The following is an 18,661-nucleotide window of genomic DNA, read 5'->3' on the forward strand; positions in this document are numbered from 1 at the left end:
AGTTTTGAAATGACTTGAGTTGGGAGTTTCAGTAATTAAGGCATTAATTCATGATCAAATGATTGAGCAGTGCATGCTGGGCTGGTGGCACATACAAGATTTGACACCGATCCTGCAATGGGATCTGTGTGGATGGACCACTAAACCTACATGGGGCCCTGTCGAAATCAGTGGGGCACTATGAATCACTGCAGTCTGCCTGCTCAAATCTGATTGCAGGCTCAGGCCTTGTGTTTGTTACAGAAGCCATAGCCGGAATTTGGGATTTAGGATGCTCAGGCAAACTTGATTGCTTTTCCGGTTAGAACAACAAAAATTTTTGAAGGGACTACAGTAGATGGAATATTTGGATTTTTCCTTGAAAATATTTTTTTTATTGAGGTATAAAATACCAGCTTTTGGCCTCTGAGGCGGTGTTTTGATTTTTTTTCTCATAGTTTAGGCAGCAGTTCTTAGTGCTATTTTCTTCTCAAACTTCATGGCACACCCTTATATCTTGAGATTCTTCAAGGCAGTCCTAAAGAAACCTCATAGGCAGCATCTTGTCTTAGTGGAATCTGTTGTATTAATTTAGATGGAATAAAGGGACCCAAAGAGTCCAAGGTATTAACATAACCCAGTTACTGCCCAACATTAAACAGTGTTAAACAAAGTTCAGGGTTTGGTATGCAGAGACCTCAGCCTTCTTTGTATCAATGTAAACACACTATTAAAATCCTTTTAACCTGTAAACAGTTTAAGCATTTGAAATGTGAAGTATTAAATAAGGCTTTTATTTTAGCAGCATCCCCTTTTCCCTTTCCCTTTAGCTGGAGAGTATTTAGAAAGAAGAAACCCCCTTTTTGATGGTGTCTTAAATGCTATTTAAAATGGTAATAACTGTCCTTTTTGGGCCAAGAGAAGAAGTTAGTTGAAAGAGCTGAAGTTGCTGCTGCTGTTAAAGTCCAATCTCATTTCCTAAGAAGACAAGACAAGCACACATGAGGGAGAGAAAAGAGAAGCAAAGATAGAAAATTGCAACTTGGTCTGTGGAGTGAGTTGACTCTTGTTTGCAATTTACTGCTGCAAAACATAGGCACAGCACATGGTCTTATAAGCCACTCTGAGACCTGGCAAACTTGTACCAGCATCGAGCTTTCATTTGCCCTTCTCTGATCACAGGTGTACAGTCCCATTTTGGCTCTTTGATTTTGTTGGTTTCACACTTTTTTTGTTTACCAACCATGATCTTAACACAGTCCTTGAATTTATCAGTAGGCCTTTTTTATTTGGAATAATGCAAGTCTTTCTGTCTCACTTTTGCACCTTTTTCCCATCAGTATTTGTTGTGATAGGGCATTGTGACATTTTATGAATTTACACTCACTTTTCAGAGTTGAGCTTGCAATTAGGGTGAACTATGTATCACAAGATAATCCCTCTCTTTTATGAACCAGTTTTGCCTAGGATCAGACATATGTTCATAAAATTATAATTACAAAAACAAAATCCTGATTTAGTTTTAAGCATGTAAAAAAAAGGAAAAGAAAAAGGTACTTAGTTATATTTTACCATTTGCAAATTTCTTATTCCAGAACTGGGATTTAGAAATTTTACTTGATTAAATATTACAATAAGTACAGTTAAGACTTTTAAATGTTAATGGAGCTTAAGAGTTTACAGCTCACTTTGTCACTAAAACAAAACTTAAAACTGCTCCTGTTATATGTTTGTAAGATGTTTGAGAACAACCCAGTTCTTAATTACTTCCTTGGCTGTACATCCAGGATGGGTAAAGATGGAACCACCTCCCCACGGTTTTGTTTCATACTGCTTACATAGTTAAACCTGTACGTTTACACAAACTAAAAATTTTATACACCTAATGGTTAAAATAGATTACTTGGAGAACATTTTTAGCCCTGATGACATTTTTAACCTAAGTGTGTTGCTTTCTTTAAAAAGAAGCAACAAAATGATTTTCTTTGGAACCATTTTTGCATTCATGAACTATTTGCAACACCCAAAGGAGATAAAAATTCACCAGCTTTTTAGTCTGTAACAGACCTTGCCCACCTGTTTCGCCACCAGTATTTGTGAGGATAACGGCCATTGTAGCAACTCAGACCATTATGGAGATATAACCTGCAACACTAGCCCTGTGCTGTGTTACGTGCACAAGACCGCTACAGTTATTGACGTAAAAAACAAAACAGGAAAAAAATATAGCAAATTGCTAAACCACAAAACAATCACAAAAAGGTTTGGTGCTGCTATAGTCCTTGGTTGTGGTGGTTTGAAATTTAATTTACAGTTAATGCAGATGGTGTTTTGTTAACAATGGGGAGAAGGAGGGTTACCCATGGACTTGTTTTAATAAAGGTCTGCTTTAGCAACTTAATCTTTAATATTTAAAACATTTCATTATTGCCGCTTTTTTCCCCCTTAAAAATATCTTTTTATTAAACCTTCTAAATTATTACTAATTACAGGAACTACAAACCTTAAAATAAAAGAAAAAAACAAAACAAAGCATTTGTTTAAAATATTTTTTAAAAACCTGAACTTTAAAACAATTAACCCTTTTTTTTTTTAAGTAAAAAACATTAACGGTTTACTTTGAAGGCTTATTTTAAACAAGTTTAACGCATTGAAGTATTTTAAAACAAGCTTTTGTTTTAAACCAACTTTGAAACCTTTGCTTGTTTGCCAAGATGCCCTCTTCTCAGCATGTATTTAATCTTTTAGGCTTACCCAGGGACAGCAAAAATGTTGTATTAATTTAGATGCAATAAAGGGGCCCAAAGAGACAAAGGTGCTAACATAAGCCACTCACTGTCCAGCATTAAAGTGTGTCAAATGAAGTTCAGGGTTTGGTATAAAGAGACCTCGGCCTGCTTAGAACCATGGCAAATACACCATTAAATATCCTTTTAACAATTGTTTTAAAGTTCACGTTTTTTAAAACTGTTTAGTGTCCTAAGAAGACAAAACAAGGCGAATGCACAAAAGAGAGAAAAAATAGTAAAGACAGAAAATTTCAGTTCTGTCTCTGGAGTTGACTCTTAGTTGCAATCTTACTGATGCAAAAACACAAGCACAGCACAGGTTCTTATGGCAAACCTGAACCAGCATCGGGCTTGTTAGGGCATAGTTTTTAGTTGCCTCTTCCAGGTCACAGGCTTACAGCAGTGTTGGAAACTTTAGTCTTATTAGACTCTTACTAGACAGAAGGACTGAGGAGAGGGCTAGGAAAGAAGAAAAAATAAGGTAGGCGGGGGGAAAAGAACACCTGGGATAGGGAAACAGTCGCACATCTCAGGTAGTGTTTGTGATTCAACTGGAGTTGGTGCAGGTGGCAAAGTCATTTAGGTTCCTTTGCTCTGGTCAGACACTTTTCAAACTTGGGACAAAAAATGTCCAGAGTCCCAATAAATGGTGGAGGTGGCAGCCATAATGGTGAAGCTCACTCCAGTAGCCAGTTTTTCTCCCCAAAGCCTCTTTCTTTAAAAAACCCAAAAAGGGGCAAAATATCCCATACCCTCATTATTTTGTCTACCTATTCAACCCTAGTTTTCAACACCCATTTTGGCTCATTAATTTTTGGTTCCACACTTTTCTCGTTTACCATGCATGGTGTCAACACAGTCCTTGAGTTATATCAGGAGGCCTTTTTTGTTTGGATTAATGCAGTCTTTCTGTCTCACTTTTGCACCTTTTCCAATCAACATTTGTTGTGGTAGGTGATTGTGACATCTCGTGAATTTACACTCACTTTTCACAGCTAATCTCACAGTTAGGGTAAGTTTGTAGGCCCATTTATCACAAGAAGTCTTAATTGAGTCATAAAAGCATTGACTAAACCTTAATTCATGTCTATATTTGACAGTGAAGATAAACTATCACTGTATTAGGCCAGGCCTTTCTTGGATATCCCCTCGTGAGAGGATGTTGCCCTGCAGGCTCCAAGCCTCAGTCCCTCCCCGTACTTCTCCAACTCATTCTCGGGCTCAGAACACCTTTGTCATGGGGTAGTTGTTATACATAATTATATACGTCTCAAAGACATTAGCAGTGAAGTCCCATTTTGTAATTCAGACAGCTCTGTCTCAGCAGCCTTTTTCACTCTCAATTCTTCTATAGTCCCCAATCTTCCTTTAAACTGTGTGATCCTGGGCTTATCCCCATTGTGCTCTAATGGTGATCAAAGGTTCAAATGAAGCAATAACACAACCAGTGGCTGCCTGCCCTGGGCTTAATAAAAGACTCATGTCCTTCCTGCCTTGTTTCCCAGCTCCCTGACACACTTCTGGCTCCAGAGTCTCCATCTCGTGCTATCCCTCCACCTAAACAGGACCAGCCAGGGTGCACCTGTTCAGTCACAAGAGGACTGAGACCCTCTCCATTAATGGGGCTCAGTCACCCTGTGATAATTACCTTAGCCAGAACAGTCATTGCTGTGCGAGCTTGGGCAAGTCACTTCTCTCTGTGCCTCTGTTTTCCCTTTCCCACTTCGTCTGATATGTCTTATTTAGGTTGTAAGCTCTTTGGGACAGGGGCCATATCTTGTTGTGTGTGTTTACATCTTGCTGTTTCCTAGTGCAATAGGGTCCTGATCACAGTTGGGGTCTCGAGGTGCTACTGTAATACAGACGATAGTAAAAGAGGAAAAGATACTCTTGTTGAATGGGAGAGAAAATAAAAGCAGGGGGGACACAGTATGTTCATTAATTATTTTTAATGTAAAGTTTAATGGTATAATACATATAAAATAGATGTCTGATGTGAGAAAATTTGTATTTTTGAGGAAAAACAAAGAGGTTGATTAATAATCAAGGTGGTGAGGAATGGAGATGGGAAAGCAGAATAAAATAGAATGGGAGGGGAAACACAGGTGGAAATACAGTGGGATGAAGGGTGAAGAGTTTGCTTTTGCATCATGTCTTGGGGCCTGAAAATCTAGTTACGTCCCTCTGAAACTGACATGCGGGTAGTCATTTTTACTGAACTTTCTAGGCTTGGGGAAACCCTTTCTTTATGAGCAACACAAACGTGATTCTTGATGCTGTTACAGGGAGTGAAGTCAAAAGCTGAGATCCTTGCTCAACTCTACTCTCACATCTAACAGCAATATGGGATTATGCCTGTGATAGTCTGGCTCAGACTATGTCTCCATAGCTCAGGTGGGGAGTGGGAAATTTACTAGCTTATGTCAAGTAACACTGCTGCTTCTGCTGGCTGTTGGGAAGACACGGTACACAGGAACAGCAGAACTGTAGCAGTCGCCTATAGACTTGTCCTGACAGAATTAAAAGTTTACTGTTCAGTAACAACCGTTCATATCAGGGTGAGGTAAGTTTTCAGGTTGATTTGAGAATTGTTTTCTAGAATGAGGATACCACTGGAAAGCAGAGGTCGGCCTAGGCTGCGTGAATCTTAGAATGCAAGGTCAAATTCTGATCCCCCATTAGTTATATGCCAGAATAACTCTACTGTAGTTACTATTGATTTATACCAGTGTAACTGAGAAAGAGAATCAAGTCTCAAATGTATGACCCCAACGTTATCTTGAAAAAACTAACGCAAGAATATAATTTCATTTGGTAATTGAACTGTTTCTATGTGCAATTTTAAAATGTGTTTTTCTTCCAGGATTTTACTGTATTTGGAGGGAGTTTGTCCGGTGCTCATGCCCAAAAGATATGCAAGGTAAACATTTTAGAGGAGAAAAGAGCAAGTTGCCAATGCCTCTCTGGCAATATGTTGTGCTACTGCCTGGAGTAACCCGATCTGAGAATGGCTTGGGTTCTGCTATATGTTGTTAGCAAGTTGAAAGTTGTTGTTGCTGCTTTGGGGATCAGCTGGCCCAGAAGAATATATCACTGCCCTTATTCAGCCCTTTCCATCTTCTATTTTTGTACAATATTTATTTTCCTGGTCAGTTTCTAATATACTTTAAATTTATTATCCACTTCTCCCTTGTGTGTATTTACAACATGGGGTCTAATTACATGATCGTGCCATATTCATTGCATAGGCTGGGCAGTGAACACTGCAAGGCAGTGTGTACATAGAAGATAAGGCAGGGAGTTCTTGCATTCAGCATGGGTTGGATGATTCACTGTGAGGCAGGGGACCCTCACTGAACACTGACTCACTGAATGTGAACCATTTAACTTGCATACAGAATGAGACCAAAGGTTGTAACTGATCAGGTAATTGAAGACTATGATAATCCATACATCAAAGGGCAGAGTTAAGGTTACACAAGCGACTTTAATTGTGGCGTTCCCTGAATTTTGGGCAGTTCCCATTGTAACTGTATGATTTTTGTGTGGAATATGTAGTGATTTTATTTTGTTGGAGGTTTTGGTGGGGCAAATGCACAATAGTAAGTTTAATTTACCTCTGGTGATTTTCAGCTTGAGCTGGGCTGATAGTGATTGTTTATCTTGTCTAATCAGCAGTTTGTGTGTTTATCTACAGATCATGGATCAGGCTGCCATGGTTGGGGCTCCTGTAATTGGGTTGAATGACTCTGGAGGAGCCCGTATCCAGGAAGGAATAGAGTCTTTGGCTGGCTATGCTGATATATTCTTGGTAAGTGGCCTATTAGATGAGATCTACTGATGAAAAGCACTATATAAGATTTTTTATTATTATTATACAATGGATTTTTAAATTAGAGGAGAGGAAGGGACAATTTACTATATATAATAAAATACCTTCTGAGTCACATTAAGGGCTAGATTCCCATGTATATGCTGGGATGTAGGTCAGAAAAGCAGAACTTTCTTAATGAGACTTACTCCTGGATCTCTGCTCTCTAGTGTGATACAGGTGGAGCTAGCCTAGCTGTTAAGGCTTTGTTTCCTAGCTTGGCAGTGCATGACGCTCCCTAATCATCATTGTGCACATCCTCACCTCTGACTGGGAATCTAGTCAGTTTCTTCTTGTTCGTAGTTATTGAATACAAACCTGGCAAGGAGCATTTTATAGCAGACACTCTTTCAGTAAAAGTATATAAACAGTAAAAGCAAAGAGATGCAGGAAGAGACATTCTCCAATACATTAGAACCACGGGGAAGACCACGGTCAGGATAGGCACCTTACTCAATGAGGGGAGTAAAACAATAACAGAAAATGTGAAAATGGCAGAAGTGCTAAATGACTTTTTTGTTTCTGTTTTTACCAGGAAGGTTAGGAGTGATTGGATGTCTAACATAGTGAATGCCAGTGAAAATGAGGTAGGATCAGAGGCTAAAATAGGGAAGGAACAAGTTAAAAATTACGTAGACAAATTAGGTGTCTTCAGGTCACCAGGACATGATGAAATATATCCTAGAATACTCAAGGAGCTGACTGAGATGATATTTAAGCCATTAGCAATTATCTTTGAAAAGTCATGGAAGAAGGGAGAAATTCCAGAGGACTGGAAAAGGCCAAATATAGTGCCAATCTATAAAGAAGGGAATAAGGACAACCCGGGAAATTACAGACAGTCAGCTTAACTTCAGTACCCAGAAAGATAATGGAGCATATAATCAAGCAATCAATTTGCAGATGCCTAGAAGATAATAAGGTGGTGATAAATGGAATTTAATCGTGAGAAGTGTAAGGTTATGCATTTAGGGATTAATAACAAGAATTTTAGTTATAAGTTGGGGACGCATCAATTAGAAGTAACGGAAGAGGAGAAGGACCTTGGAGTATTGGTTGATCATAGGATGACTATGAGCTGCCAATGTGATATGGCTGTGAAAAAAGCTAATGCGGTTTTGGGATGCATCAGGAGAGGCATTTCCAGTAGGGATAAGGAGGTTTTAGTACCATTATACAAGGCACTGGTGAGACCTCACCTAGAATACTGTGTGCAGTTCTGGTCTCCCATGTTTAAAAAGGATGAATTCAAACTGGAGCAGGTACAGAGAAGGGCTACTAGGATGATCCGAGGAATGGAAAACTTGTCTTATGAAAGGAGACTTAAGGAGCTTGGCTTGTTTAGCCTAACTAAAAGAAGGTTGAGGGGAGATATGATTGCTCTCTCTAAATATATCAGAGGGATAAATACAGGAGAGGGAGAGGAATTATTTCAGCTCAGCACCAATGTGGACACAAGAACAAATGGGTATAAACTGGCCACCAGGAAGTTTAGACTTGAAATTAGACTAAGGTTTCTAACCATCAGAGGAGTGAAGTTTTGGAATAGCCTTCCAAGGGAAGCAGTGGGGGCAAAAGATCTATCTGGCTTTAAGATTCTACTCGATAAGTTTATGGAGGAGATGGTATGATGGGATAATGTGATTTTGGTAAGTAATTGATCTTTAAATATTCAGGGTAAATAGGCCTAATCCCCTGAGATGGGATATTAGATGGATGGGATCTGAGTTACCCAGGAAAGAATTTTCTGTAGTATCTGGCTGGTGAATCTTGCCCATATGCTCAGGGTTTAGCTGATTGCCATATTTGGGGTTGGGAAGGAATTTTCCTCCAGGGCAGATTGGAGAGGCCCTGGAGGTTTTTCGCCTTCCTCTGTAGCATGGGGCATGAGTGACTTGAGGGAGGCTTCTCTGCTCCTTGAAGTCTTTAAACCATGATTTGAGGACTTCAATAGCTCAGACATAGGTGAGGTTTTTCGTAGGAGTGGGTGGGTGAGATTCTGTGTCCTGCGCTGTGCAGGAGGTCGGACTAGATGATCAGAATGGTCCCTTCTGACCTTAGTATCTATGAATCTAACAGTCAGCATGGATTTATCAAGAACAAATCATGTCAAACCAACCTAATAGCTTTCTTTGATAGGGGAACAAGCCTTGTGGATGCGGGGGAAGCAGTAGATGTTGTATATCTTGACTTTAGTAAGGCTTCTGATGCTGACTCGCATTACCCTCTCGTAAATAAACTAGGAAAATAGTACCTAGATGGAGCTACTATAAGATGAATGGATAAATGGTTGGAAGACCGTTTCCAGAGAGTATCATCAGTTGTTCACAGTCAAGCTGGAAGGGCATATCAAGCAGGATCCCACAGGGATCAGTTCTGGGTCCGGTTTTGTTCATCTAAATCTTCATTAATGATTTAGATAATGGCCTAGAGAGTACACTTGTAAAGTTTGCGGATGATACCAAGCTGGGAGGGGTTACAAGTGCTTTGGAGGATAGGATTAAAATTAAAAATGAACTGGACAAACTGGAGAAATGATCTGAAGTAAATAGGATGAAATTCAGTAAGGACAAATGCAAAGTGCTCCACTTAGGAAGGAACAATCAGTTGCACACATACAAAATAGGAAATGACTGCATAGGAATAAGGACTGCAGAAAAGGATCTGGATGACATAGAGGATCACAAGCTAAATATGAGTCAACAGGAAAACACTGTCGCAAAAAAAAAAGTAAACATCATTCAGGGGTGTATCGGCAGGAGTGTTGCAAGAAAGACACAAGAAGTAATTCTTCTGCTCTAGTCAGTGCTAATTACGCCTCAGCTAGAGTATTGTGTCTAGTTCTGGGCATCACATTTCAGGAAAGATGTGGACAAATTGGAGAAAGTCCAGAGGAGAAAAACAAAAATGATTAAAGGTGTAGAAAACATGACCTGTGAGGGAAGATTGAAAAAATTGGATTTGTTTAGTCTGGAAAAGAGAAGACTGAGAGGGGACATAACAATTTTCAAGTACATAAAAGGTTGTTACATGGAGAAGGGAGAAGAATTGTTGTTCTTAACCTCTGAGGATATGACAAGAAGCAATGGGCTTAAATTGCAGCAAGGGAGGTTTAGGTTGGTCATTAGGAATAACTTCCTAACTGTCAGGGTGGTTAAGCACTGGAATAAATTGCCTAAGGAGGTTGTGGAATCTCCATCATTGGAGGTTTTTAAGGGCAGGTTAGACAAATACCTCTCACAAAAGTTCTAGATAATACTTAGTCCTGCCATGAGTGCAAGGGGCTGGACTAGATGACCTTTTGAGGTCCCTTGCAGTCCTACAATTCTATTATTCTATAAGAGGGGTTTGAGGTAAATATGATGCAAGTACTGCCCACATCTGAAAATACCTGACAAGTTCAAATGAGAAACAAAAAATACAGCTTGAGAGAGAACCTCTTTATATTCAGTGGTATCTGAGTTGAACATGAAACCATTGAATGTACTACCACTATCAAAATGAAATTGCTGTGTACTATCAAACCAGGTACCATTGAACATAAAATTACTATCAAGATGAAATTACAGCTTACAATGGGATTCTGTAGAAAAAACAGCTTATCGTAACACAATTCAACATGAGATTGCAAATACTAATCGTAATCCACAGTGCCCATCTGAGTATTGAAAAGTATAAGAGCAGCTCATGATATGTCCTGTTCTGGATAGGCTTGAATGCTGCCATCAACAATACGTTATCAGTGTTAAATCAATAATCAGTACAGGAATTTAAATGTAACAAAAAACCACTGACATGCTGAGATTCCTGATTGCCCTGTGTCCAGGGTTGGTGCAGATCTCTATTTCTAAGACCATAAGAATTGCCATTGGTGGGAAAGGCTCTGCCAACTCCCCACTGCTGTAGCCCATCTCCTCCAGGGGGAATGACTCTGGTATCTCCCCTCCGCTGGAGCATTTCCTCACCACAGGGAAAGACTTGCCGCAACAAAAGGTTCTGGAAAGGGGGAGGCAGCGGGGAAAGGCTCTGGCAATGGGGAAGGCCTTTCCCTTTTGCCTCCCCCCACCAGACCCTTTCACTGACACACTGTACTGTGGATGCAGCCTTCTTTTCACTGCAGCATATAGCCACAAATACCCTACACTGCTGATAGTGGTTAGTGTAGACGTAGCCTTAGAGTGGCAGGATTCAGTGTGTCCCCTTTTTTTGTTTTATTTTTCCTCCTTTTTCTGTTACCTGCAGCTACATCCTGAGCCACCCACATACATACATTGCTTTCCACTGTCTACTGCCACTATACCCCACCCAATATAACCAACTCATCCAGCCCTTCAATAGACATAATATAGGATAGGAGCCCTACTTTTTGAAAGGCCTCATACAGTGTCTCAGAGCTGGGCTTCCTTGTGCAGACCTCGTATGCCAATTCGATTTTTAGGCTTTTAGTGCTCATTCAAATAATGAGAAATGTGGGAACCCAAAGGGTTTCTGCTGAAAGTGTTTCAGCAGAGCCCAGCTAGTGCCCCATTCCAATATGAAAATATTGCTGATGCTTTTTGAAGAGGCAAAATTTTGACTTACGTGGTGGAGGGCTTGATGCCGGTAAGGTGATGGTGCAGGGAGAGGTTGTCAGTGGGGGAGGGTTGCTAGAGACTAAAACAGCTGGTCCTATAATGAAAGGTTGAGCTTTGTCCAGAATACAGGTATGTGGATCCTGCATGCCAGAATTAAGAGAGGATGGCACAGAAAATTCTTTATCCATTCCTCACATCCAAAAAGGCTGTCTGCATTCTCTTTTGTCATTTCTTTATTGTAAAACTGAGTGTGTTTGAGAAAATATATGTTCCTCTCCTGCCTGTCATTGGGGATTCTTGTGGAATCTTTGTAAATCTTATGACTTGCTTTTTTCTTCCGTTTGATGTATGACTATTGGAAGCTTTTGCACGGATGTAAGAATCAGGAGATTTTTATTATAATTGGTTGCTTCTTTTCTCTTGCAGAGAAATGTTCTGTGCTCAGGAGTAGTCCCACAGATCTCCCTCATCATGGGTCCCTGTGCTGGTGGAGCAGTCTACTCGCCTGCTTTAACAGATTTCACATTCATGGTGAAGGTAAGTGTGACCTAAGAACCCCTCAATGCCAACTGGCAAAGGGTTCACTATTCTGTAAGAGCAACTCCTAACAAGCCTGACAAATTCACAACACCTAGCACACTGCTTTCATAGTATTTGTCCGTAAAGACTGTCATATGAGGTTTTTAATAAAAGCCACAATCACACAGGTCATTAATAGCATTGTGAAATGTATGTACAAATACTGCGTAAGAAGGGATGTGTGTGTTTGAAAAAATATATAAAACATGTTCCTAAGTGTCTGAATCAAGGCAGAGTTGACAAACAGGTTTCTGCCAGACAAAGGATATATTCACCTGTCTGCCCCGGTTCACCTGAAAATTTAAGCGTTGTAAGCCAACACAATGGAAGCCCCGTTTGCATACAAAGTCAGCACAAGGATGTGAAGTCACCATGCAGTCAGCACACCAATGAATAAATCACAAAGATCATCTTGACTCTGGGGACAAACAATGACGCTGGGGAATATAAGGGAAAGGCAAAAAGACACCTATTTATCCTACACCTGAGAAAGTAATCAATTTGATTTACAATCATGAAAATGGGATCCCAACCAGCCTTAGTTGGACACTGCAAGCAAGTTTTGGGTGAGATTCAGAGATTTTAAGGCCAAAGGGACCATTGTGATCACCTAGTCTGACCTCGTGTATAGCACAGGCCATAGAACTTCCCCAAAATAATTCCTAGAGCAGATCTTTTAGATAAATATCTAGTTTTCATTTAAAAATGGTTAGTGATGGAGAATCCACCATGACCCTTGGTAAATTGTTCCCATGATTACTTACTGTCAACTTTAAAAATATACTTCTTGTTTCCGATCTGAATTTCTCTAGCTTCAACTTCCAGTCATTGGAATGTGTTATATCTTTCTCTGCTAGACTGAAGAGCCCATCATGAAATATTTGTTCTTCATATAGATATAGACTGTAATCAAATCACCCCTTCGCCTTCTCTTTGTTAAACTAAATAGATTGAGCTCCTTGAATCTGTCATTAGAAGGCATATTTTCTAATCCTTTAATCATTCTCATGGCTATTCTCTGAAGCTTCTCCAATTTATCAATATCCTTCCTGAATTGTGAACACCTGAATTGGACACAATATTCCAGCAGTATCTGAACCAGTCCAAATACAGAGATAAAATTACCTCTCTAGTCCTATTCAAGATTTCCCTGTTTATGTATCCCAGGACCTTATTAGGTGTTTGGTCACAGCATCACACTGGGAACTCATGTTCAGCTGATTATCCACCAGGACCCCCAAATCTGTTTGAGTCACTGCTTCCCAGGATAACATTCCCCATCCTGTAAGTATGGCCTGTAGTCTTTGTTCCTAAATATATACAGTAGACCTCAGAGTTACAAACTGAACCAGTCAACCACACACCTCATTTGGAACCAGAAGCACAAAATCAGGCAGCAGTAGAGATGCACCCCACACACCCCCAAAATGGGCAAATACAGTATATAAACTACTAAACTAACTACTAAACGTAAACTACTAAAAAAAATTAAATAGATTAAATTTAAAAAAAAAGTCTTGACAAGGAAATGAAACTATTCCTGCACTTGTTCGATTTAAAATAAGATGGTTAAAAGCATCATTTTTCTTCTGAATAGTAAAGCTTCAGTGCTATATTAAGTCAATGTTCAGTTGTAAACTTTTGAAAGAATAATCATAACATTTTGTTCAGAGTTACGAACATTGCAGAGTTACGAACAACCTCCATTCCCGAGGTGTTCATAACTCTGAGGTTCTACTGTACATTTACATTTAGCTGTTAAAAAAATGCATATCATTTGCTTGCGCCCAGTTTACCAAGCAGTCCAGATCAAACTCTGTCAGCGACCTATCTTCATTATTTACCACTCCCCCAATTTCTGTCTCATCTATAAACTTTATCAGTGAATGATATTTTCTTCCAGTTCATTGATTTAAAATGTTAAATAGTGTAGTGCCAAAGACCAATCCTTTTGGGACCCCACTGAAAACATACCTTCTTGATGACAGTTCCCCATTTATAATTAAATGTTGAGACCTATCAGTTAGTCAGTTTATAATCATTTTAATGTGTAACCTGTTCATTTTTTAATCAAAATGTCATGCTGTACCTAGTCAAATGCCTTGCAGAAAGCTAAGTATATTTCATCAATACTGTTATCTTTTTTGATGAGTTTACATGTTTGGTTGATAAAGATATCAAGTTACTTTGACAGGATCTGTTTCCCATAAGCGCAGTTGATTTGCATTAATTACATTACCCTTCTTTGGTTCATCATTAATCAAGATGAGACTGCTTTTGGATAGATGGTTTGCATGTTAAAGTTTAGTCTCTAGAAAGCATATATTGATTTTGTTTTATATGTCATCCTTCTGCTTCCAGTATCCTTACGCTCTCATAAATCTTAGCCTTTTGTGACAAACTTGTGTTTGTTTTCACTTTAAATCTATCTCAGTGCTGTGATGTTATATGGGAACTAATTGTCAGTAAATCAAACAAACTGGTGTGTACACTGTCCCCTTGTGAATAGAAAACCTGGTATTTCTGTGAGTAGGCACTGATGGGCTGGATATCACGGGAATGCTTCAAAGGAGCTCAGGGAGAGGGATGCACCAACTGCTAACCTGCAAAGAAAAGTGAGGTTTTTCAGGACATTGCTTGGGTAGCTAGCAGGCTGTTGTTGTCAGGCAGTTGACACCCAGTTAAGCACCATCAAGTCTCACACTGGAGGCAGGGTGGGCAATAAAGTTACTCACAGTCTTGGGCACCCTGAAAGAGCACCGCAGTGGGAATATAGCATCTGTTGATAACATGGAGCAATCTCATCTAGATTTAGAATCATGGATTTGCTTTCATCTTTGGAACACCTTAGGAACTAGAATCCCCTACAGAAACTTCACTCATATAAGAGCTGCTAGCAATGGCCTTATGCCATATTTTAAATAAAGAACACTTGAATATTTTCCCCAAAAAGCAGTTTTATGCTTATTTTTTTGCATTGGAAATATACTGTCTTCCTTGGGTCTGTTGGACGTAGATTGAAAGCTTTCACAGCCCTTAAATAAAGGGGTTGGGATTCTGAATCTTTAACAAAGTTTTTTCCCCTAAAATAGCTATATAATTCAGAGGTTTAAACAGTCTAAATAACAATCATTTCCCCTCTCAATCAGTTGTACCAATTCTTCTAAGGGAAACAAACATTAAACATTACATTTAAAAAAAAACAGAAGAAGGAACTTTAAAAAATTTTCCAGTTTCCATCATATACAGTAACTCCTCACTTAACATCGTCCCTATTAACATTGTTTTGTTGTTACATTGCTGATCTATTAGATAACATGCTCGATTAAAGTTGCACAATGCTCCCTTACAACGTCGTTTAGCCTCCTGCTTTGTCCACTGCTTGCAGGATTCTCTGGAAGAGCAGCCCATCCTCATAGGGACTTGGAACCAGGGTGGGCCAGCAGCCCCCCTATTAGCGCCCGTGAGTTCCCTGTGCTGGGAAGTTCAGGTGTCCCTCCCACTGCTGCCCCGCTTGTCCTGCCCTCTGCCTTGGAGCTGCTCCTGGGAGCCTCCTGCTTTCTGTGCAAGGGGGGAAGAGGAGTGCTGATGTCAGGGTGTCCTCTTCCCCCTGCTCCTGTACCCCATCTCCACAGAGGAGGCGAGGAGGGACATGACAGGGCTCAGGAGGGAGGGAGTTTGCTGGAAGCTGCTGTTGTGTCTGAAGTAACTTGCTTATCTACTTAAAAGGGCAGTGTACTTAAAGGGACAATGCTCGTCTCTGTCTCTCTCTCTCACACACACACACTGTGTGTGTCTCTGTCACACACACATGCACCCCTACACACGCACACCCTCGGCATGGAAAGTCGGCAGCTGTGCATGTGCCATCCGGAAGAGGGAGTGGTGCACTCCAGCGGGATAGTGTGGGTTCATCAATGTTCAGTTTCCTCAGGGAAGCGTTTGCAGCCACTGCCATGTGTCTATTGTGTTTCCTCCCTCCTGCCTCAGTCCATGATGCCTTGTAGAGTGTGAGGCTACATTAACAACAACATGTTAACCCTTGAGGGTTCAGCCAAGTGCTAGTTCATCATTTAGCAGTATGGCATTCCCTGGGAAATATCCCACCCTCTTCCACCCTCTGACTTCACCACCTCAACCAAGCTTCACAATCATCATTGCTGTGTACAGTATTAAATTGTTTTGTTTAAAAGTTATACTGTATATGTATATAATGTTTTTTGTCTGGTGAAAAACATTTTCTGGAACCTAACCACTGCTTGCAGGATTCTCTGGAAGAGCAACCTGTCCTCCTGGGGACTTGGAACCAGGGTGGGCCAGCAGCCCCCCATCAGTTCCCCTAAGTTTACATTAATTCTTATGGGGAAATTGGATTCATTTTAACATCATTTCACTTAAAGTAGCATTTTTCAGGAACATAACTGCAACATTAAGTGAGGAGTTACTGTACTACAAAAAGGCAAAAAGAGGCACAAACCTCATATGACTCGATGGCACTGAAATCAGACCTGCCTTTGAGGGTAATCTCGGCCTCCCAGTTGGATTTTGAAGAGCTGATCCATTTCCTTGTTTCAGGGACTGCTTGATGTGGAATCTTCTCAGGCTGGTGGCAACTCACTGACTGAAGCAAGGCCAGGGAAGAGGCAGCTATTTGGGTGGGGTCTGCTGGGGTTGGGTTGGAGGAGGTGGGGAAGAAGAGAGAGATGATCTTCCAAGCTTTCCTCTGTATTTCCAGAAGCAGAATTTTGGTCCTGTAAAGGGCTGCAGCCAGACACTTGTTATGGGAGTTGATTACATCTAAGATCACTAGTAACTGAAAGCTATTCAAGAAAAAATGTACTGTCTCTTCTGTTGGTGTACTTTCTGCATTTGACTATACAAGAAACATATTGAAGCTGGCTATACACGTATACAGAATTAGGCAGTTTTTCTAGTTGAAACTTTTGTATGGCTTTCACAGAAAAAGTAGGTATTTTACTCTTCCAAAATCTCCTAGTCTAGTACTGACAAGGCTTTATTTAGCTTAGTTTGGGACATCAAAGAATTGCACTGTTGATGCAATTGTGTGTAAACCAGAATGAATTTTTGTCCCAAATTATTTTTCTGCATAAGCTGAGAAAGAAACTGTGCAGACAGGTAAATACATCAAAAATAAAAGATGTGGGGAAATGCCAAAACTGTAGAGGCACTGGAGTGCCTTTGGATTAGGGTTGGGTTTTGTTTTTCACTTAAAGTCAGGATTTCAGTCTCAGGCTTCATTCTCTGTCTTTAGAGAAAAATGCAGAGTACTCTATCCAAATTAACAACACACAATCTGTGGGAAATGGTTACATTTTCTGGGGATTTTCAACTAAATATGTTGCTTAATTAATCTTGACTCTAAAAAAATGGGACCTTGAAGAAATTTCTTCTCTGTTTCACCTTTTTTCATATCCCTTTAGGGAAAGTATGAGAGAGGAAGAAAATCACCTATATTTTTCTATCAGTAAAGTGCTGTTGCAGCTTGGAACTCACACTTCACAGTCTGCTTTTTCAGGATACATCCTATCTGTTCATCACTGGCCCTGATGTAGTCAAGTCGGTTACCAATGAAGATGTTACCCAGGAACAGCTTGGGGGAGCAAAGACACACACTGCAGTATCAGGTGAGAGCTGATGATTTTACTTAGCGTATGATCCAGTTTTCCAAACTGAATGAATCAGCAGTTTCAGCATAGATGTTAGAACTACTTTTTCTCACTAGGAGCCTCCATGTGAAATTCTTCACTAAAGGTTATGGGGTTTGGAGCACTGGATTTTGGGCACTGAATAGCAGTAATTATTTTTGCACTTTGTAGTATATCCATGGAATAACAACTACTAGAAGTGCATTGAAGGTTTTAAGCAAGAATAATATGATGCTTTCACACATGAAGGGGAATTTGTATATATTTTCAAGCCTTTTAAGTCATTTTAACTCAAGACTATAGAGTGTTTTACTGCGTTATGGTAGCAAACCTGTGGCTGAATTCGTCATCCCTTTCTAGCATTTCTTTTTCATTCCCTTCTAAAGCTTCTCTTGTTCTTTCGGAACAAAATTACTTATGTGACTTCTTGACTTGGAGATGACTTTTAAAAAAAAAAAAAAGAGAGAGAGACTAAACAAAATCTGACTAGCAGGACTTGTATGGCTGTGAAAGTCTACTTTTTTGTTTAAAGAAAGAATGCTGAAACAAAGAAGAAATGTTGCCATAGTTACAGTTGAAGCTAGTTCTTCATTTTAAGCTTAATTTTGTCCCCCTCTCTAGCTTTGAGAAAACTGAATTAAACCCATGTGAAAATGTCTGTGTGAGATGATCCTAGAGTTAGGTATTTTAAGGGAAGCTAAGGGGATGTTGGACAAAGTAATTTTTGGAGGTGTGGTTATTAATATTTTAAATAAAATTATGCATTCTTAGAAATTGTCAAGTCTCAGAAGCCTTTTTCTGGCTCATATCGCAGAAAAGACTTGTCATAGCTCCAAAACGGTCTTATTCTGTTGGCCTCTGTGAGGACTGGAGCCTTTAGCTAATTTAGTGGAGTTGGTTTGGTCAATCATTTACTTACTAAAAGTAAGTCTATGTGAACACTCTGCATCCCTGAATGGGGCCCAGACAAGCCTCATGGCCTTGTAGACTTCATAAGGCTCAGATCAGAGTAGGCTGTCCATTTGCAGAGGAAGGGGAATGTTAAGCATAGGAAGGAGGGAATGTGGTATGCATGGAATGTGAGGAAAGGAATATGTAGGGGTGCCTATGGGTATCACTGCAGACATTTACCATTTCTACTGCATCTATCTCTGTAGTATTTAGGCATTAAATACACCAACAAAGAGTGAGGAGCAGTATTAA

General features: G+C 39.9%; 1 protein-coding gene across 3 annotated transcripts in view; it reads left to right on the top strand.

Moving 5' to 3' along the window:
- PCCB (propionyl-CoA carboxylase subunit beta) overlaps positions 1-18,661 on the top strand; it is a 54,925-nt gene that overhangs the window by 12,133 nt on the left and 24,131 nt on the right. For all 3 annotated transcript variants that reach the window (XR_006274418.1, XM_038415748.2, XM_043492804.1), the window contains exons 4-7: positions 5,632-5,688; positions 6,466-6,579; positions 11,640-11,750; positions 17,329-17,437. Coding sequence is in view for 2 of the 3 variants with exons in the window: in XM_038415748.2 (XP_038271676.1) it covers positions 5,632-5,688; positions 6,466-6,579; positions 11,640-11,750; positions 17,329-17,437 (391 nt within the window). In the remaining variant the exon portion in view is untranslated. The remainder of the gene's footprint in view (positions 1-5,631; positions 5,689-6,465; positions 6,580-11,639; positions 11,751-17,328; positions 17,438-18,661) is intronic.

The sequence above is a fragment of the Dermochelys coriacea genome, chromosome 9 (assembly GCF_009764565.3).
Source record: "Dermochelys coriacea isolate rDerCor1 chromosome 9, rDerCor1.pri.v4, whole genome shotgun sequence".
Taxonomy (NCBI): domain Eukaryota; kingdom Metazoa; phylum Chordata; order Testudines; family Dermochelyidae; genus Dermochelys; species Dermochelys coriacea.